At 32.3% G+C, this 23,785-nt stretch overlaps 1 protein-coding gene across 3 annotated transcripts in view; it reads right to left on the reverse strand.

Moving 5' to 3' along the window:
• Nucleotides 1-23,785, reverse strand: part of LOC108907821 (triple functional domain protein) — an 82,169-nt gene that overhangs the window by 53,027 nt on the left and 5,357 nt on the right. For all 3 annotated transcript variants that reach the window (XM_018711638.1, XM_018711637.1, XM_018711636.1), the window contains exon 2: nt 1,212-1,301. In XM_018711638.1, coding sequence (XP_018567154.1) covers nt 1,212-1,301 — 90 coding nt within the window. The remainder of the gene's footprint in view (nt 1-1,211; nt 1,302-23,785) is intronic.

The following is a 23,785-nucleotide window of genomic DNA, read 5'->3' on the forward strand; positions in this document are numbered from 1 at the left end:
TAGGCTGTGCCTCAACTAACTACAAATTTCTTACTTACCTTGGTTTGTATGGATAGAGCAGAGGTTCTAAGAAAGGGTTGACCATATTAATTATGTCATGACAGAGGTGCTTATCTACTCTAAATAACTGCAAAAATTTTCTATCAGATACAGATACTTGAAATGCATTTGTCTGGGGCAAAACATCTCTTCTAATAGCCAATTCTGCCACCGCTTCCTCAACATCCTCGTTAATAATGTCATTCCACAGCATTAAATTTAAGTTTTCCATGTTTATTTTAGATTTATGTAATAAAATGTTCAACTCATTTGACATTTTAGGTACTTCAAAATTAAACAAAAACAGACAATTTTAGGTTAGATTTGCTATTTCCCTCAGTCTCTACTAGGAGAACTTTAAGTTCTCTTGGGAGTAGCTCCCTCCCTAAATATTTTTTCAAGAATACCCTGTTGTGCATTTTTAAGAGAACCACGCCCACTTCCCTCACAAGGTCTACTCCCTGAAATTCAAGAATAGACCACCTGATAGGATAGAGGAACGCACAAGGGGACGTCCCTGCGAACGGAACAAAATTGAAATATCAGAAAGCAACCGCATCATTCAGTTGATGAGACAACCATTGCCGAGTGGTTTTTATTATTGCTATTACTGTTCTGATAGAAAAGTAGGCAACGCCAGTGGCGTATCGTTAGTTCCTATTTTATAACTTGTATAACTGCTCCCATACTTTAGTGTTCGAATTCGTAATAAATAGTGTCACGTCACCCGTCTATTATTTTGATGGAGACAAGGGTGCAAACCAACCCCTATGTCTCCCCAGTGTCTCCGACTAAATAAGAAAATTATCTTTGAGCACTGGAAACTCACAGACGCGATTGATTTGGTCAAGCTTGTAACAACGTTTTAATGAATCATTTTACTTAAATATATTAAATATATTACATGACTCTTTTTTGCATGTAATATGTAGAAATTACTTAATTCCGCAAGATTAAGGAACTATTTGTAACGTACTTTGTATTATATTTTGTAATGTATCGTTTGTGATATATTTTTTTTTATTTCTACATTTTTCTGGGTAATTTCTTTACTACTCTGTAACTAGGCTCCATTTCGTCGAAAAAAGTAACCAGATAAATAAATAAATATCCCGAAATGGTCTCAGATCTGTTTCTTAAGGAACAACATATGAATCTTCCTAAATACGTACCTGGTAGATTTATTCCCGACATCAGTAGTTTCTCTGGAAGTTCGTTTATCCTTTTTGGCTTGGCTATTTCTAATTTCTTATTCGATGCACCTATAACAAAGAAGAATAGTTTAGTTATCCATAAGCAATCTAAATTAATATTTTCTTAAGTATGTGCTTCCTGTACGTTTTGATTAAATCATTGAAAGTTTGTAGACGTAACGGTTATTATTTGTAAGAGCAATCGTATAAAAGTAGTCGATGCATGTATGCACACATTGATTAAACAACATTCGCGCAGCATGATTATTGATTTATTAACGTAAGGGTAAGTCGATTAAACTTAATTTAAAACACTTGTGTTTGATTGACATTCGCTTTCGATAAACATATGCACGTTGTGTACTCTGAAAAAACAAAAAGTACTTAATGGATTCGCAGCTGAGGACGTTAATTGTTTTTGCACCACTAAATGCACGTACTCCGTCCATATTCGTATAATTGAATTACCAGCTAAATCACAATTAATTGTGATTTAATTGACGTTGATATCAGATCCAATTTAAATGATTTATCTCTTTAAATGCAGCAGTTGTTTGATTTCTACGTTATATAACCACTTATTTAGATAGCAGATCAAATTAATGTGGAATTACAAGGAAATGTTTTGGATTATAAACAAATTTTAAATATTGTTATTAAAAAACTTTAAAAAAATCCACCAATACGGTATTTAAAGTATGCAACAGCCAAATTTAAATCTAAAATCACAGATGTAATTAAAAACGTGAATTCACCTTCTAATACAAACAAAAAAATATTTTGTTTTGTTAGTTGAAAGAATCAACTAAGTTATCAAATTTCTGGTACCATTATATTCTTCTTCTTCTTCGTGTGGTTAGTTCAAGTCCCATAGCACGTATGTTAAAACCTGTTCAGCAAGTACCTTTGTCCTTTTAACAAAATCCAAAAGTTCCCTTACTGACACTTCTCTCAACTCCTTGGGTTCCAAAGAGTTTCATCCGTCAAAGTCAGAAGACTCAGTCTATTTGCCCAGAGCCCCCCTACCACACTGGGAGATGTTCCACAGAAGACCTCCGGACCAATGAAATCAATTTCGAATCCGTTCCTAGCAAGTACATCCGCTGTCTCATTTCTGTCAATGCCTTTGTGTCCTGGCACCCAACACAATCTTCCTGTATTAGTGGTAGTCAATTCTCTGCTAAACGGGCCATTATAGCGAAAATAGCTGCTCGAAAGTCTCTAAACTTCTTGCCTTTTTTTTTGTAGGTAGAGATTTTGGAAAATGCAAATATTGGCACATTTCCTTTGCATTTCTGTTGAATGGAATTCAATTTACTTACTGCCAATAAATATTTATAGGAGCTGCTGCCTTTAACATCATATTGCATCATATTTATATTATTTTTTTTTCTAGAAAGATTTTAAAAGAAGTACTTCTAACAGATTATTACCAAACCTTCCTTCTACAGCCTCGAAGTATAGAAAATAAATTCCTTTACGTGCTTCATTTAACTGTTTTGTATAAAAAAATAAAAAAAAAAACAAGAATAAGTTAAAGTATTCAACTCCGAATATCGATGTTTATTCAGACGTTTCTCAAAAACGTATAGATCTATTAAATTACCCATTATTAATGTATGGGCAGGAATAGTGGGTAATAAGTGGATAGGTCCATAAGTTTTTGAGGAACGTCTGAATGGACATCGATATTTGGAATTTTTGCAAAATAATTTGCAGCCACTATTAGAGGATGTTCCATTAGACACCCGAAGAAACGTTTGGATCATGCACCATGGGGCTCCTCCCCATTTCAATATTGATGTAAGAAATTATTTATCCATTGTGTTTAATAATAATAAATGGATTGGGAGAGGAGACCCAATTTCTTGTCCACCACGTTCTCCAGACTTTAACCAACCCTATTGACTTCTTCCTGTGGGAATACCTGCAAAGTTTTGTGTACTCATCCCCAGTACAGACAAGGGATGAATTGCTACAAAAAATTAAACTGGATAGTATTAGACATATCCCGAAAATCTTTTTTCGTGTACAAACAAATAACATACGTAGACTTAGAATGTGTGTGGAGGTGGATGCTAGGTATTTTGATAATTTTCTTTCTTTTAAATTATTTTTTTAACTTGCTTTAACTTATTCTTGTTTTTTTTCTCTATTTTGTGTTATGTGTAAAGTGTGTTTGTTAAATTTTGTTAGTGAAAATTACGTTAGCAGACTAGGCTTTTATTTTAAAAATATGTACGGTTCTAACATAGTAATTATGTTAATTAAAAATTAAAAACAAAAATTTTATCGAGTTGAAACAAGAGGGTATTATCGTTGGCAAATTCTTCAGGGAACTTATTTTTGATGCAGGCAGATTGCGATAGTCATCTATGCAAAGTTCTGGGTTGTTAACCATTGGGCATATCCCTGGCGTTCTGGGCATAATGAAGTTTTACTTACAACATCAAAAACAAGTTGTACGCATGTGTTATCGATCACCAAATTTGCATCATGCAAAAGTTAATAGTTTAGAGACTAAATAAAAATAACTTTTTAATTTTCACCTTTGAGGGCCCGTAACTTGTTAACGAAGGCCCGTATGGAAAAAATTTATATGAAGAACTGATGTTATTTTGACTTCATATATTTATACTCAACTTTTTTTGTATCAAGTACCAGGACACCCTGTATATTTCTTCTTTATTTCCTTCTTTACTCTTATAAAAATCTTAAGTAAAATTCGTTTTGGAAGAGCGGGCAGTGTTTTCTGTCATAACTTGTTTGATATCAATATTTTAAAAATTCTGCGAAATAAAATGCGAAAGGTTTGAACAATTTTAAATGAAAAAGGTACCGCTTCGAATCATCATTTTGACATTTTAGCATAAATAAATGTTTTAATTTGTGAAGAAAAATTAAATCAGTCAGGGCAATTAATTTTGAGCAGCCCTATATTACTTGGTGAGTCCGTGGGTTCGAACTATCGAATTTTACATGAAAGAACATAGACTTGTTAATTATCAAAGGAAAGCATTCAGCTTTTTAAATTAATAACATTTGATGGGCTGCAGCACTTTAGAGGCTATGGTTCCTTCTTACTCTGTCGACTATTACCAATATTCAAAATTTGTTATAATTTTTTCTAAATCCTTGTATATTGACATGAATCGGAATTTTGAGTTTCAGTATTAGGATGACGATAGATTAATGTCAAAGAATGACAATGTAAGAGTTGATACATAAGTTTGAAATTAAGATGACAATTAGATGCAAAATGACAATGACAAATTAATAGAAGTGGTCATAAAATAAGGGTATTTAGCAAAATAAGGATTAAGTAGTATTGGAAATGTATAAAGTAAATAGTACTCTGATTGGTTAAATTAAAAAGAATAAATTAATAAAAATTGTACCTAGTTAAAAATAAGAGTGCAGTGCAGTGGTGATCAGAGAGACAAAAAAAAATAAGAGATACTAAACTACTAAAAAAACATTTAACTTTTTTTTTTAAATTTGCAATTTATATTTCATGATCAAATTGAGTGATAACAAATAAAAAGCTAGCCTGGTAAGTAATAAAAATATATTTTCTAAAATAATATTCAAAATTTATAATATTTCCACTGACGCTCAACATTACATATTACATAGAACTACACAAACATTAAAAACTAATTATNTTAAAAGATTATAAATTTATAATTTATTATGTCAATATAAAAATTTAAACATAGATTACAACAATACTATTTAATTTTTTTTAACAAAGTTAATTACAAGTAAAACCTATCTTGTTAACCTACTACTGAGATAAGACCTCACGTTCTATTAAATTTGACGTATATTATTTATACAAAATTGACCTAATTAATCTAATTGTCATTAAAATTATCAAACGTAAAATAGAATCCCATTTTAAATCAAAAATACTTTATTAAAAAAAAAACATAATTTTTTTTTAATTTGCATATTTCAAGATCAAATTGAGTGATAATAAATAAAAAGTTAGCCTGGTATGAAATAAAAATATATTTTCTAAAATAATATTCAAAATTTATAATATTTCCACTGACGCTCAACATTACATATTGCATAGAACTACAATAACATTGAGAACTAATAATTATCTTAAATTATTTTATTACTAGTTTACTGAACAGGTCCTTGATTAATATGTATTGGTATATTTGATATGAAATGTTTATGCTTCCAGTTATCTCAATTTGATTGCGCATGGAAAATTCAAGAAGATAATTAAAATGATTACGTGAGTAATTTTAACACAGAAAGAAACGACGTTACGTAAGAATAGTGTAAATTTTCCAGTGGCTTTCTAACAGGGACAGTTATTACACCAACCAACAAAGTTGTGACTGCGAATTCCTCCAGAGACTTTTACCCAAAGATAATCACGAGGTACTTCAATAACTTTTTTATTGACCATAGAATCGATCGGTGTCTAGGCAGTAAATTTAAATTAAATCTCATTTATAATAGTTTTACGAGCCCATTGAACTCAAGTGTAACATAAACACTGAATTAGTGAATAAAACACTGCGTAGCCGAGGCACGGTGAAGTGGCATTATATAATAGAGCCTTAGTAGGGGTATGCATGGAGAAATATTTGATATCGCACATGCAGGTGTTCTATGAACCTAACAAACGATAAATTAGTGCCCAGGTTCTTTGTCACATGGAAGTACAACAGTTGTTGAATAGCGAAACAAACAATGGGGGTTATTGGATAAATGGTTGGCTTAAGTTACGGCTGGAGTTAATGACAATAACGATTACGTGGAAACACCGGCGCATTCCATTAATTCTTTATAGAAATTAAATAATACCGACGTTTACAAACTCATTTAGCAATTAAAACAACTATTTTGAGATTTACTCAAGTGGAAGCACCCAATATAACGGCTCATATAATTTATTTGTCTCAGTAAAGCAGTATCTACGTATATAAAAATTAAGTCAGCCTGGAAAGAGAACAAGTTGTTAAGAAACGCTGAAGATTCGACGAGGGAGAGTATTGAACAAGATCCAGAATACATCGTAGTGAGCTTTGACGTGAAGCAATTGTTTACAAAAGTATCAGTAAAACAAACGTTAGAAGAACATAGCTGCAGGATCCTTACAGAAGGTAAGGATGAGAATTTTGGTTAGCAAAAGTATCACCTGCTTCTTTGGTTATGTTGACGATATATTTATCAGTTAGCAACACGGATATAATGGAATACACCGGTTAGCAGCTACACTATGGTTAATCGATATCCTTAACAAGAGGAAATTGGATGGCATCCTAGACTACAGTATGGAATTGGGAATGAAAAATAAAGATTTACCTTTACTTGTTCGTGGACCCACATTTTATAATAACTGAGTTAATAATAATATAGAACCATTAGAACCATACATAACCATTAATCAATTTAAAAATATTGTATTAGTATTTTTTTTTTATTGGAAATCTGTTCAAGCAAAGTTGTAAACCCTCCCATAACAACTATTAAAGTATATTTTTTGTAAATTCTACATTCTGGTATATTAAGAGCTGCAGGTAGTTGTCACTCTCGCGCGGATCTCGGGAAAGGGAGTTTTAGGGCAGTAAAGGTTTTTTCCTGAGCCGCGTAGCGGCGAGCGTCTGGTCGCGCGACGTCCTTTGTCGCTTGGGGGTATTTTGGTGGAGGCTTCTCTGCGTTTTCCTAGGTAAATTTTCGTTTTTCCGGGGCTCCTTGGCGAAAACGGCACATTTTCGCTGTGGGAGAGAGACAGAACCCGAGGGGAACGGCCACCGACGGACGTTTATAGTCGATTTGTGACACTAAAAGCTTTTTACCAAGGGCCGACCGGGGATTTTACGCACGAATTTCGTCCTTTTTTCGTCGCCACGGAACGTTTTCGAAGGGTATTTTTTACTTTTTAACACCGAAATTTGCTTTTTAGCTACAAATAGGCAACATCTCCACATTTTATAGGTAATTAATTCGAAATATTTGAAATACTTAAACAATTCCTTTTGCTTCTTTTTTTTTCTCTTCAACGTGTCATCATAATGATAAAATAGGACACCATACAACTGAAATATAGTCAAGTATTGGTCTAACAAGTGACATGTAAAGTAGTTTTACTCCATAATGAAAAGCTTTTTACCATTTTTAAGTGCAAAACCGCGGCTTTTAAGCTTGTGGATGTTACTTTTAGTAAACGTTGATTTATCGTCTATTACTACTACTACTAATCCTTTATTTCATTTAAGAAATCCATCATTGACTTATAATTATGAAAAAGAGTGGGTTTATATCTTGAAAAAGTGGTGGAATAACATATTTAAATATTCAAGTCAAGTTCATTAAGCACAAATCAATTAAAAAACTATCAATATCAATAATCTATAGCAAATTGTTATATATTTTAGGATCATTAGTGAACAAACAATATTCAAACCATTTAAAACAAGACTGACATCATTAATAAATAAGTTTATTAAAATTAGTCCACGTTCGGATCCCTGTGGAACTCCGACCGAACACATTGGACACAAAGTTTTTTGTTCAACAAACTGCGATCTGATATAAAACTATAAATAGGCGAAGACATAACTATTCACTCCAATGAATCAAATTGTTTATCAATAAAACATAATTGACCTTTGAAAAGTCAGTATTATTACAACCGACTTGTATGCAATTTTTAAAAGCGTCAATATTTTTACTAGACCGATTTTCGGCCTTCGGTACTTTTGACATAAGTGCAAAAAATGCCTTCTTTGTCATGACCTTAAATGTCGCGATATTTTGGCTATATTAGAAATATTTAAGAAGTTTCAAAGCTCAAGTGACAAAGTAAAAGAATTATAGAATTTATTTATTTAAATTTATAGAACAATATTGACTTTTATAGTAATTAATAAATTAAAATTATATCAATGTTACTGAGCTTGCGCATTAAAGATTTTGATGTAAGCAAAGTAGCCACGCAACAGGATATCATTCAAGAAAAGTAGAACTAGAAAATGCCAAGATTAAACAAAAGAAGGGAAAATACGCTAATGATGACAGTGATGACACATCAACAAGACCTCACTTGTATACGAGGCTATTCTTTCTGAGCATGCGCATTAGGAATAACACGGGCAATGTTAAATTTTTACTTTATTTAAATTTAGGAATATTCTTTTATATCGTTTTTTGTAAATTTTAAACACATTAGTGTATCTATTTTACCAAACACATGTTGGTTGTTCTTAAATACTTCTAAACCCTTTGTAAAAATAAATTCATTTGAAGTTGTTCATTTTTATAATTTCTAAGTAAATAGTACACAAGGTTCAAATTCGGTCTGTACAATTTCAACTATGACAATTTGTTGCGGGTTTCCTAAATATATGACGTTAACTAAAAGAGTCTATTGAAAGTTCAGTTATTTTTTCTATCACTAGAGTTATAAGTAGGAGTCATACAATTGTTTCTCATGAATTTTTAAAAGCTGTAGTTTTCAAAAACTGTTTTTGTAAAATATGTAAAAGTTATATATAATACTGTAAAATTCAAAAGGAAAGCGTAAGCGTAAGCGAAATCCGTAAGGACCTAAAGACGATTTATCTTGAATACCATTAGATCTTTTTTATATAAGGTCAGTGTCAGCAATTGGCAAATTTAGCACCCTTATGTATTTCCAAAACTCTTAAATTTGAAAGAGAATTATGCAAGGTAAATTGATAAAATTTGAGATACAAGAGTGCTAGGATACAGTGCTGCTGATTAAGGCTATGTTTGAGATACACAGATAAATATATACCTAGATAAAAAATTCTAAAAAAAATTGCAGCTGGCCAAGACAGGATCTTAGTTCAGCAAATACATTTACAAGCATATACAGGAAAAGTAAGTGTGGTCTTGCTTAATGGGCCATATTGTTTATTCTTTTCTTTAACTTCACAGTTTGAAAAATTGTTTCCTATATATTTCTAACTAGAAATAAGCACATGATTTTAGCTACAAGACATATAGCCTACTCTGTTACGATTATTGAGTTGCATTTTTAACACCATCGGTATTTTGGAAAGGTATGCTATATTTTGCTATCTGTATCATTCATTTCTTATTCTGTGTTGAATTGAGATATATATTTATTTCATTCAAAGAATCAAATTCCGATTTCATTAAACAACACCTACCATCGACAACATTTGTTCAGGCTTTGATATGTATCCATGAAAACAAAATTAATGAAGGATGAATCGGAACGGCCATAATTCGAGCGCGGCCGAAATTTCAAGGACAACGCGCTTTCCTCTCTGTGGGTCACGGTCATATGGAACATGTGTTAACAGTTCATTTGTCACGGCATGGTTGTGAAATTCAGTTGTTACATAATCTGCATAATGCATTGCAATGCAAATTTTTACGTGGGCGTTGCGCGGTGAGGTAAAAATTAAATAATAACCTTAAATTAAACCACTCTTGCCTCAGTGCACCTGATTTGCATTTCGTCAGTCTGAAAAATTTACATAGCCTGAAATGGTAACCTACTTTTAGTTCTGGTGCCCACATGGAAATACCGCACGAGTTAATTAATTCACGCTATTAAATAAACAAGTTTTCTGATGAGGAGTTTCCATTTTTTTTGGGGAACAGGAAGCTTTTCTAAATGTACGCCTCTTCTTTAAGTATTTCTCAAACTAGTCTACGCTGGTGGAAGTTTGGACATTTATCTTGTATTTGCATGTTGAAATTAATTCTTCCCTTACGTCGGGTGACTGCTAAATATAAGGTTTATTTTGCACGCAAACGCTTGACAAATGAAAAATGGTCTTAGAGATAGTTGAAAGAGAATTATACACCCTCCTAGACATTACTGCCATACTAGCACGAGCACATTGATTTATATAATCCATTGGTCTAAAATCTTTAATGCCTAATTAATACGGCGTGCCTGTATGTAGTATTTTTCTTGCTTTCTCTAAAGTATATCATATTTAGTTTATTACATAGTATAGTCTTTCCGAAGTCAGTTGAACATGCAAAAAAACGCCTGGCAATAAAATTTAATGAGTTTCATAGGCGTCTCTAAAAAAGTTTTCTGCTGAAGGTAAAAAATTATAATAATTTGTATATAATGTGTAGAAAATTCTATTATTGAAATTATTGAGTACAATTTCAGTCAATATTGAGCATTTTGATAATTTGACTAATTTTTGATCATATTTGAACTAAAACTGATAGTTTCACTCATAAAATTTTAGCTGTACTCATACTAATAGATTGGCTGCTCCAAAGACAAACAGGTTCTATTCCTTAATACACAGGGTACCCGTAAAGAAATGAGGCACACTTTAAGGACAGCTTCTTTGTACAAAAATAAACCAGTTTATTTCGAGTAACTTTTGCAAAAATGGCTTAAAAATTTTTTTTGAGTGCGACAACCTTTTAAGGAAGCAAAATTATACTAAGGCAACTGAATTTAAATCGATTGTATTTTTTTTTCAATCCAACAAAGGACACTGGACACTTTCTGGATATTAAAGAATAGAAACTGATTGACTTTCGACGCAATCAGTTGCCTTTTTCTCAAAAAATGGTGCACTGATTTCGACAAGAGTACTCTTAATATAAAATGAAATTTTACATTATAATTGTGCATATTACGTAAAGAACCTAACCACCAAAAGGGGATATTGTAAAATGTCACAGAAAAAGATGGTAGCTGACAACATGTAGCAGTGGTGAAGAAATAACAATAACACTAACGTATTTACATCCTTAAAACTCATTTGTACCAAATTTCCGAGCATTCTAATGTTTTTTTTTTTTTTGGAAAAGATGTGGCTAAAATTTGATTTGAAAAAAAAAAATAAATTTTGATGCTCTACAGCTGAAAAACAAAAGACGATAGCCTTATGATTCACAGAAGGAAATCGTTTTGTTTTTGATATTTTATCAGCTCCTGTCAATTTCGAGTCAATATCTTTAAAATTCTTTGAAATAATTAACAAAAATAAAAAAAAATTAAATTTAAACACCTCGGAAGCGAAGCATATTTCGATCTACGTTTATATGAACTTTTTTTTCACAAAATAACTTCAGCAACCACCCCCTAAAATATTTTGTATACACACCCTGTATATTTTGAGTAAAAGAATTTCAGTGAAAATGACAAATACTGGTTAGAGAAAAAACGGTTTACATTAATCTAGTTATATTGTCATATAGGTACCGGGGTGGGGCATTTATCTTGAGACAAAATAATATCTCGGTTGAATTCGATTATTTCAAAAAAAGTTTCAGAAAGGTCCATATTACGGCTTCTGGTCTAGACTGAAACTAGTGTTTTTTTAGAACTTAAGTTGATTTTTTTAAATGGAAGTATTCATTTTTTGCCACGGATTTCGATTGAAAAACGAAAAGAAAAACTTTTTGTTCTTATTATTTTTTCGATTCGACCAATATTTTGGCAATAAAAAACAAGAAAAAAACAAGAATCTTGAGACAACGGAGTACCTTGTTGGGATCACTTTTTTTAGAAGTGTTTCACACAAAAGTTGCGGGGTAAAAAGGGGTATCTTGACATGACCTTGAAAATGACGTTGACCTTAACTTCAAGGTCGTTTAAAGATCAAATTCAACATTTCTTCAGCAAATCATAAAAATATTCAGAAATCTGAAAATATTCTTCATTTCACCGAAAACAAACACCCCTTTCTGGTGTCAGAATCTTAACTAATTTCTCAGAAGGGATATAACTTTATATATATTTTGCAATAATAGTATACAGCTAGTAAGCTCATCCGTTTAACACAGCCAAATATGCGAGGGGTTAGTTAGCAACCCTTTATGATGTCAGAATCTTAACTAATTGCTCAAACTTTGTGGCTAGCACGGCCAAGCATCAAATGATTAATATAATAACTAAAACCGATAAATCAAACGAAGATGAGCTCTTGGAGTCGATTTGTAATAGTCCTTATAAGAACTTGTTGGTTTGCCACTCTCCAGTGATTCCTTGCTACCGTGTTTAGGTCTTATCCTTCACCCATTTCCGCATGAGTATTTTTATAACGCAGCTAGCAGCGCCAGAGATTCAGGCCAACTCTATTACAGGGATATGCTATATTAAAGCTATAAACACTTTAACAAACTAAAATCTAATTAAAAAAGTAAATTAACGTGAGTGTAACAAATCTTTTGAAAGTTTTTCTTTTTCAACTGCACTAATTAACAATCATTGATAGAATACCAACAAATATGTACCTACTGCATATATTACATGTTTAAGAAATGAAAAAGTACATGGATTTTTATACTTTATTTTATCAAAATAGAAGTAGTAGTAGCAGTGATCATCAGGTGAATATTAATTTAGTAATTGCTTGTGCACGACTCCAACAAAAGAAAAACTATTTTCTCATCAAAGATGGCTTGTAGCATGAAAGTAGCCATAAGTTATTAGGTAAAATTAATAGCCCTATCATACAATAAACGTCTGGGCATTAAAATGGAGAGAACATTTTTCCGTATTCGCATAGCCGGGACACTCGCAGGCATGGCATTACAGAACTTATTTGAACTTGAGTTCCGCAGCTGAATCGGTGGTTTTCCTATTATTTACAATCATAAAAGACAGGGTACAAATATGTAATCTTCCATAAAAGCTCGTGTATGACCAAATACGGTTACTCGATTATATGGTCGATTACAAAAAAAATGCCAACTCCGATTATTTATTTAGCCGGCGGGAGAACGTTGTATCTATTTCATTTGTCTCTGCCTCAAAGACAACCGCCTTTTACTTTTGGAATCAATCTTAACATGTGAATGCGCAGGATTCGAGAACCGCATAAAAGTGTAAGCAAATTACTCGTGGGAAGTTGTCAACGCGATCCACTATTACCAACCTGCGAACGTTAAAACTAACCCTTATATATTCCATGTAAATAAACCTAATATCTATATATGATAATTGCATTCGTTAAGCGTTACTTACAGATTCTAATTATCTCAAAATTTAAAATTATAAAATTATACACAATGTCCCAGTTGTATACATTGAGGTACTGTAGATATTGCGGGAAACAATTGCTCTATGGACCACATCCCCCTAGTAACATTAAATAATACCAACAATATCTAGTAAATCGCTACTGATTAATAATTATTTAAAATAAAAATTAAATCCTTCAAAGAACTATCCTGCACGATCCTGTAATGCATTGGAATCAGTTCGATTAAAATTATACCAACTATCCAAAAGCAGATAAAACACTTTACAGAATCATGATGAAATATTAAATTTTAAAGCACATTATCTATTTTCTATACAATGTGTTGATGTATTAATTTAATTAGAATTTAAGAGATCTTGTGGACCTTAGAATGAAAAATCGTGAGGAAATTTTCTGAATAAGGTGATGGAATTTTATTTTCTAGAAAAGATTCAAGGTTCAAGGTTTTTGCAGTAATGGGACTAATTTGGATGCACGTATCCAGTCTTTGTTTAAAAACATTATGGATAATGGTGAGGTCGTAGTTGGATTAATAATTTGTCAACTTCTGATCAGTTTCTTAGTTGTTAGTTGGTTGCCTCATGTCTAGACGTTTGTCGACCAGGATGGTAAAAATCTGTCGTCCAATCAGATAAGATGTTTGTCATCTGTTGGGATCATGCCTGGATCTGACTATTCAAGTACAGAGTCCTTAGTTTTAAGTGGCGATTCAACGACCACTTGATCTGTCGAAATCGGTTTCTGAGTTTCTGAGATAATAAACCGATCTGTGGATTTATAAAAATATATATTTAACTAATATTGTATTGCCCAATAGTCTATCTAATTATGATAGATGTCTTGTTAGGAAATGGACAGTAAACCCATGGATACATTTTGCTTCCAATATATTTAAATCATTCTACGCAGATGGTTATTACGTGACAATTAAAAAAAAAAATAGTCACTCAACTCAGCTCAACAAATAAAGAAGAAAAATTTATTGTGGTCACAGCTTCGATGCTGATGAAATAGAAAGAAGAGATTTTCCATGAAGCTTTTGTCAATATTTAGTATGTTCCGTTTTTTCATATTGTATCTTATAAGTATTCAAATAATATTATTATATGGTTTTTATATTTAAAAGAAATAAATTTTATTTAAGGGTAGCATTTTCTCATAAATTGAATTCTATGGGTTGGGTGTAGAAAATTTTTAAGGAATTAAATGTGATTCATAATATTTTTATATATTTATCTAATAATTTGGAAAAAGAACGATTTTTCCCTTATTAGGTATCTGATTAAGAATATTCGTCATAGCTTTAAAGCTTAATCATTTTCTTATTAAAAGACGCCGCAACAAAAATTTAAATGCCAATTTTTTGCAATTCGCAAGATTTTCTGAATCACTAAATAACATGCTCTACAATGATGCCGGGCGTTAACATTAATTACAGTACAAAGAAATATAAAAATACCGTCAAGGACAACCTGAAGTTAATAACTGCAGACGGCAGCTGCTGTTTCGCCATCATAAAATATCGACTCAGTATAATATTTCATAAGCGCGACATTTAAACAATATGCCGTTTTCGTAACGGAGATACGTATCAAATGATTTATTTTTCTTATAAAAATCAAACCTATACGAGCGCATGCAGCGCACACAAAAAGTTAAAATAGTACCTGTCCTATTTTATGGGGTATTTAAAGATAGAAGTTATTAGTACAGAATTGTAAATACCCGACTTGCAGCCCACATGTTAAGGAAAACTTTAATTATATCGTTCAGTAATAATTGAGCTTCTTGACAGCGAAATTATTCCAAACAGCTACACGCTTTAAGAGAACGATTTTAATCTTAATGCCCTGGCGAGTCTCGATTCGTTACAATGATAAATTATAAGTGGGAAAGCACAATCTGTTTCCATCTGTTTTGTTCTTTTTCGTTTAACACGCCAATCACCAATCGCTCGCGTGTAATCCCCTCATGAGATGTAATGTACTAGGGTGTCTATTTCACCTCTACATTAGTATTTGATACTAAGCAAGGTCCTACAATGTATGAATCTAATAACAATTCGGATGTAACTACCATCCCAAGGTGGGCGTTTTTCGAGGATGCAAAACTGTCAGACTCAACGCGAACACTACTAGCAGGTCCATGCGTATCTAGCGGGAGACGTGTTCGAACCTCAACCCTGGTACCTTGCAACTTATAAACCAGGGACAGCCAGTACACTAGCACTATTTGCATTATATAAAGCTTTGTAGATTACTCCCGTTTGCTGTAAATTATCGAATATTTCAGTAAATTCCACAACTTTTTAAGAAACTGAAAACTGGATTTAAAAATTTCTAAAAATATTTAGGAGCCTAACGTTCCTGGTCTAAACTTTAGCAGCCCATACCGTCCAGGGTTCCTGAGCCTGCGTTGAGGATTCCGAAGGAAACAAACTCGTATAGATTCCAAGTTAGGTGGACACTTCATCAACACCAAATGCTTAGGCAAAGCCCACAAAAACCGTGATAATAAACACAACAGTATCGCAGTGCCAATAAACAAAAAGTGCAAATGAAGGCTCCGTCGAAAGGTGAGGATGTACAAAGTGTAGTTAAAGGCAAAAACAAATAATGTCTGAACCCTATCCCAAAATACCTCGTCATTGATGGAAGAAGAACAACAAGGGAGCGTACTCTTACTCAAACGTAGACGTTGACGTGGAGAAGGAGACGTCCGATCATCCTGCTGGCCTCTTTGATGGCGAACAAGAATCATAGATGGTCCCTGAAGATCTCGGTAAAACTTGATCTACCTCATAGTAGAGGTATGGAATATGATCCTAACGAAGACTTAATTGTTCAATATGTAAGTAGAATTAACGACAGTGCATTACATTACCATTTTTTTTTAAATTTTAATAATAATACTACAAAATATTTTTGTCTGGTACTTACTGGTAGACATAAACTTTTAAGTTAAGTGATGAATATGTTAGAAATAGAAGAAACGTACTGCGAGATGCAATAATTAGAAAATTGTAAAATAAGACTTGTGTTGAGTTTGTACAGTACCTAGTCATCAATGTTAATTATGTATAAGGCAAGTCAAGAAGCTCCTAAAAAGACCATCGAACGTTATTGCCGAATATACTGAAACAATAAGGAAAACAGTAGGACTTCCAATTAGACAATGTAGACTCAGGAAACATCTAGACCAATAGAAGGCGAAACCTTAGTTAGGTTTTGCCGGAAGGAAGAGGAAACTGCAACCCGTGTATTAGGTCTAGAAAGGTGCAAGGTGTGCTTTCTACTGTTCGGAAGAGGAAAACTATGTAAGGTTGCCACTGTCAAAACTATGCAACTTTAACGGATATAGTTGGAAGAGGAACTTGCTATACTTACAGTTTACAAACAAGGTGATGATGTGAGAGAAAAAAACAATATTTAACTAAACAGAAACAAAATAAATTAGTAAAATAAATGAAACAAATAAGTTTGTATAGTTCTAGTTTATTATAGGATAACTGCAGATTCAAGAAAAGGTTTGGTAATATTGATCTGATAGAAGACAACCTATCTAGGTTGTAGAACAAGGAAGAGGAGAACGCAGCTCATATATGTCCCAATCTGAAGAGAAAAACAGAAGCTATGTGAAGAAGGAAATCTAGAAGCTACGGGACCTAATTAGAAGGCTAGGGTTAAATACGGAGCTCATGGAGATTCACAGTAGGCCTATGAATAATTGCAATGAAAAAAGTTGGCGTATCCAGCATATTTATAATCTACAAGCTACAGCGAATAAAAATTTAAAATACGTGAGACAAATGCTGAGTTTCTAAAGCTCCCAAACATTAATCTATTGTCTTAGAATTTGCATGGATGCTCCCTTGGTGGCTATAGGCATTTCCAATTTAACGAACTTATCCATTCACAACTAACTGTGCACTAATGTTTCTCATAATTACCATTAACTGCAAACATATTTTGACAAGAGTAATTCGACTTACGTTTCCATAATGTATTTTTTCCCCAATAGAATCCATTTGCTAAGCCGCACTATGTTTAATTTATTGCTGCTTGCACTGATTTCTACAGCAACATGAGGAAATTCATGTATGCACTTTCTTGGTGTCCTTGAGTGACATTCCCATGCATTTGAAACCGTACAAAAATAAACAAAACGATATCTCTGAGCACACACATCATTTTTAAATAGGCACGTTCAGGATTCTAGCTCTGAGCTATCATTTAAAGTAATACCGCTTGTAAGAGTGTTTCCTGAAAAGTAATATTTCATATTCAAGAAATACACTTTCCATTTCTATAAGTTGTAATTAAAATTGATAAATACACATACACAGCTTTCTTGCAAATTTTTATGTATTGCTAAAAGATTAATTGACGCATAATTGTATGTGAATAATTATATTCATAAATTTATAATAACAGTGTTATGGGAGCTTTATATCGATGGATGCATCTACTATGCCCATATTTGGAGGTTTGTAGGTGTCTCTGGAAAAATATACAGATTTCCGTAGTCCCGTATTGCCAATAGACGTATACCGAGTTAAAAAACTAATAGAAAATGATTTTTTCCGATATATCAGCGACAGTTCAGCAGAAGTAAAACAAATGTTCGCAGCTACAAAACAGAAATGTTTTTAACATTTAGAAGGTAATAATTTTCTGGTCTATTCAGAAAATATTCGATTCTTTTTAATTACGCAATAATCGAGATATTTAGTGATATTTAGTTGGCAGCATTGCGTTGCGCATAACCTCCTGTAACCACATGTTCTTGGATCGTAGATATCTCACTTAGTTTTCGTGATATTGTTATATGAGTGCAAGTTATAGCCCAGTAAGTAAATTAAAAAAAAAAAATGTAAAAAATTAAAAATAAACTTTATACATAGAAAATATGTCATTTCTTGATTTTTTTCACATAAAAATATTTTTTTTTAAGAAAGTTGTTTATTGGTACCATTGTGAAAAACTATTTCTCGAAAAAATGCGAAAAAATTTTTTTAACAAAATTAATAGTTTATAACAAATTAATAATTAATTATTGCAAAATGGACCGTGCAGTTATTATTATTTTCATGCGCTACCCCAGATTAAAAAAAAAATAACGTTAAAATTGGTTCACAATTACCGGACACGGAACGTTTCCGTCTTATTTTCCCCCCACCACATTCCAGGTGTAAAAATGTATTCAAGGACGTTTTATAATAGGTTAAAAATTACTATAAAATGCATTTTTTATATATATATTTAACCGTTATTATGAAATTTAAGGGTTGATTGATTTATTCCCGAAATTTCAAGGCTTAATGTTTATAAATAAACAAGTTATGAATTAAAAAAAACGCTATTTCGGCTAAAAACGGCTATTTCCGCATAAACTCGTAAACAAATAAATATTTTTTTACCAAATTTTCAGGGTCTCTTAAGCTTAACAAAATAAAACTTTTACTGCAGTTTAGAGACTATTTATGCTCTTTTCTTCTATTTATAGCAAATTCAAATTTCGATGGTTTTTTGCGATTATTTAAACAAATTGTTAATGGATTTTAATTTAACAGGTCTCAAATGAAGCGTTTTTTGAAAACCTATAAGTATAAACAAAAGCAAAAACTCCTGTTGGAGAGCACTGGTTAATACAGCTAAAAAACTTAATTTTTGGTCATTTTTACATTATAATCATTGTTTAAACGATGATCGTGTTGTTTTAATCCGATACTTTTTGGGAAATATTATTTCTTTTTGCGTAAACTAACGATTAAACCAAGTTTCAATCTAAAACGAATGACCTTTTGATTTACATGCATTACAAATTTCATTTACTGGGCTATTATATGAGTGTTAGTGTTGATTTTTGAAATGTGCGATTTTCTGGAACAACGATACAACTTAAAATTTTGCGTGAAACTAGGGAATCCTTCACAGAAACGTTTTAAACTTTTGAAACAAGCTTACGCAGATAGTGCTCTGGGTAGTAGGCAGCGTTACGAATGGTTTTCACCATTTGAAAGTGGTCGTTAGTCAATTGAAGATGTTTCTCGACCAGGATATTGATTACATCAAAGCAAAGTCGTCACAGAGTTTAAAGGCCATTTCAGATGAAGCTATCCAGGATTTTTTCGCGAAATGGAAAAGTGTGTGAATAAGAAAGGGTAGCACTTTGAAGGAGATATGGATAATGGTGATAATAGAGATAATGTATAATATTAAAAATAAAGTTTAAAGAAACACACCTCGTACCGTACTAATGTCCTTACGAGTATCCGTAAAAGATAATTGAACATATGCACCACATATATAATTAAGCTTAAAGAGTACAACTTTCAGTTTGATACAATTACTGTTGCGAGCTGAGCCTGAAAAAATTAATTGCAGTCGGCTTAACCGATACCCAACGACTGTCCCAAATACATACGAGCCCATAAAAAATCGTAATTGTGTAATAAATGTGCAACACTTTAAAGACGCCAACGTGTTTTCATTTTTTCACGAGATTCAAGCAGGTATGTATGTGACTGGATATCCAGCCCACCGTCTAACTGTACCTAAGCGTGAAATTATAACGTTTATGAATCGAGTGGGCTATCGTAGGAATTACTTTCGCTACTACCAAGGCAGGTATGAATGAAGAAAAAATATACCGGATTGCATATTTGGCCACGATAAAACCATATAACTGCAAACAGGTTAATGGGAAGTAGGCTAAGAATTACTAGGTGACAATCGGAGCGGGTTAGAGCTATGGCTATCAATGAATGTGGTTTTTTAAAAATGCTTTGTGGCAACACATGGCTCGAGTGTGTAGGTCTCGTAAAACTTTGTAAAATGATAATGAATAAAATAGGTACCTGTGGAGATGTTGTAATGCTAAAACAATAAGAAAAAATATTAATAACAAATTAATATCACTATAATTAGACCAAATATTTGGAACAGCGTCTGCCAAACTGCGTGTAATGCGATATTCCATGTGTGTTGCTTATAAATATAACGTGACTATATCCCTGGCCGAGAAATACTCAAATTTCTGGCGTTTTTAGGTACTGAAATCTTGGAAAATTAAGAACACAAGTAAACACAAAAATAAAATCCTTGATCGATGTATTCATTGTTACCATTTAAATTTACTCAAATAAATAATAACATAAAAAAGCGTTTGTAAAACATACGTTTGCTGTTATCCTAATCCCACATTTTAAGAATTATTTTCACGTACTTATAAATAAAGTAAACAATTTTATATGTAGGACTAAGCAAGTAAATGTTATGAGAATATGTACATGTGGAGTTATATATAAAAAAGTTAGTATTTTCGTAGATTTCAGTACCTAATACCTTGATGGTTTGATAATTTTTTATACCTGTTTATTCGTTTTACTGCATCGTCTTTGAAAATACTCAGATGGCATGACAGCTTTAGATTATTCAGTTATTAAATGTTTGAAATTATTTGTCTTTGTGGTAAACACTATTTCAATAATACGGCGCCCTTAATATTACTGAGTAAAATAGGGCCCTGATATCCTATGTTTATGTTTAAAAAATGAAGAATATATCTCGAAGGAGTTTTGAGATATCGTAAATAGTATTATATGTACCATCCTACATCTTCCTGAAATTTTAAGATATTGTGTTTTCAAATTGTTTTGTTGATGCGGCTAGCATGTAGTTACAAGGAATAGATCTCTCTTCGCCGTAAAATGTAATTAAATAGATAGAAACATTTTGCAATATAATGTTTCGCCTTGATTCAATAAAACGTTTTACGGAAAACATACTTGAAGTTATCATGTAAGTACTGTCAAAAATGTATCCGGAATATGTCATTTAAAAATTCCGCATAAAGTAAATTTGAATTTATTTCCTGATGGAAAGTTGGTAGCACTGTCCTCTACTCGCGAAGCGATCTGTCAAGTAGTTTGTTTGCAGCTGTTAATTTTGTTAAAGTATGTTTTTGCGATTTTTACTATGCATGATGTTATTGAACAAAAAGTTTGCCTAAAATTTTGTACTACCAACAGAATTTCTTATGCTGAATCATTGAAAATGTCGGGAAAGGCGTACGGTAATTCAGTTTTATCGAAAACCCAAGCATACGAATAGTACAGAGCAATCAGACATGGTCGAGAAGTGGTTGATAATTTGTCACGTTCTGGTCGTCATTCAACGTCTTCAACTGAAGGTAACATAGATAAAGTAAAGGAAATGGTGCTTGCAAACCGTCATTATAGTTTGAGATAGCTGGCATATGAATCAAACATCTCAATAATCAGTTTGAACCATTTTAATTGATGTTTTGTATGTAAAACGCGTCGCAGCACTTCTGATTCCAAAGAGCTGAATTCTTTTCAAAAAGAGCATCGGAAACATGTTGCTGAAGACTCTACATTCATGCAATGCATCATAACGGGTGACGAGACATATACGAGTTTGTATTGGAAGTGAGCTTACAACCAAGAAAACCACGTCAAAGTCGCTCAAAAGTCACGTTGACTGTTTTCTTTGATAGCATAATGTTGTCCAAACAGAATTCCTTCCAGAAAAGACCAGACTTATGAAAGGACAATGTTGATTTTGCACCACGATAATGCAACATCACAAAAAGCGATAATTGCAAATGAACTTTTAATAAAAAAAACTCAACGAATGTCATCGAGCAGCCATATGATGCTTCTTTCCCAAACTGAAATTACCACTTCGTGGAACATACTTAGGTCGATGGAAGATATACAACAAAAGTCGCTGAAGGAGTTGAAGTCCATACCGGAATATGCCTTTAAAAAGTGCTTTGACAACTCGCTTGTTCATTGGGAAAAGAATATTGCATCAAATGGAGCCTATTTTGAAGGAAACAAAATAAATGTTGATGATTAATTGAATGTGTTTTATTGACAAATTCCGGATACATTTTTGACAGAATGTATATAATTAGATAAAGAACATATCCAGTATTTGAAAAGGCATTTCAATTAACTGGTTATAATACAAATGAAGTAAAGTATCGCAAAACAATGTGTCATAATAATAAAATATTTTGTTAGCTACATAATTCGTTTTCTATCGCCGTTCTTATTTTACTTTTGTTAAAGGTTTTGGTACCTATTTCAATAATTTTGGACAAAACCTTTCTTAGCAGATAATAATTTGTATCATATACCACGTACCAAAATTTTGAGATTATTCTTCAGGCATTAGTCTGTNGCAACACATGGCTCGAGTGTGTAGGTCTCGTAAAACTTTGTAAAATGATAATGAATAAATTAGGCGTACCTGTGGAGGTAATTACTTCAACAGAGATGTTGTAATGCTAAAATAATAAGAAAAAGTATTAATAACAAATTAATATCATTATAATTAGACTATTAGGAACAGCGTCTGCCAAACTGTGTGTAATGCGAGATATTCCATGTGTGTTCCTTATAAATATAAGGTGACCATATCCTTGGCCGAGAAATAGTCAGGTTTCTGGCGTTTTTAGGTACTGAAATCTTGGAAAATAAAACGTGTAGAACACAAGCACAAAAATAAAATTCTTGATGTTCTGTTTATTCATTGTTACTGTTTAAATTTAATCAAATAAAATAACTTAAAAAAGGCGTTTGTAAAACATGCGTTTGCTGTTATCCAAATCCCACATTTTAAGAATTATTTTCACGTAAATAAAAGTAAACAATTTTATATGTAGGTCCAAGCAAGTAAATGTTATGAGGACATTTACGTGGAAAAAAGTTAGTATTTTCGTAGATTTCACTTAAACCTTGATGGTCTGATCGTTTTTCATACCCGTTTATTCGTTTTACTGCGGCGTCTTTGAAAATACTCAGATGGCATGACATAACATTGCTATTATTTGATAAGCTTTAGATTATTCAGTTATTAAATGTTTGAAATTATTTGTCTTTGTGGAAAACACTATTTCAAGAATAGGGTGGCCTTAATAATACTGAGTAAAATAGGGTCCTGATGTCCTATGTTTATGTTTAAAAAATGAAGAAGATATCTCGAAGGAGTTTTAAGATATCGTAAATAGTATTATACTATGTACCATCCTACATTAAAGATGTACATCTTTATGCAATTTTAAGATATTGTGTTTTCAGATTTTTTTGTTGATGCGACTAGCATGCAGTTACAAGGAATAGATCTCTGATTCAATAAAATGTTTTACAGAAAACATACTTGAAATTATCATGTACTGTCAAAAATGTATCCGGAATTTGTCATTTAAAAATTCCGCCTAAAGTAAATTTGAATTTATTTCCTGGTAGAAAGTTGGTAGCACTGTACTCTACTCGCGAAGTTTGAGCACGATCTGTCAAGTAGTTTGTTTGCAGCTGTTAATTTTGTTTAAGTGTGTTTTTGCGATTTTTACTATGGATGATGTTATCGAACAAAAAGTTTGTCTAAATTATTTTGTACTACCAACGGAATTTCTTATGCTGAATCGTTGAAAATGTCAGGAAAGGCGTACGGTAATTTAGTTTTATCGAAAACTAAAGCATAACCTATTTCAATAATTTTGGACAAAACCTTTCTTAGCAAATAATTATTT

This window comes from Anoplophora glabripennis, unplaced genomic scaffold (genome assembly GCF_000390285.2).
Source record: "Anoplophora glabripennis isolate ALB-LARVAE unplaced genomic scaffold, Agla_2.0 scaffold120, whole genome shotgun sequence".
NCBI lineage: Eukaryota > Metazoa > Arthropoda > Insecta > Coleoptera > Cerambycidae > Anoplophora > Anoplophora glabripennis.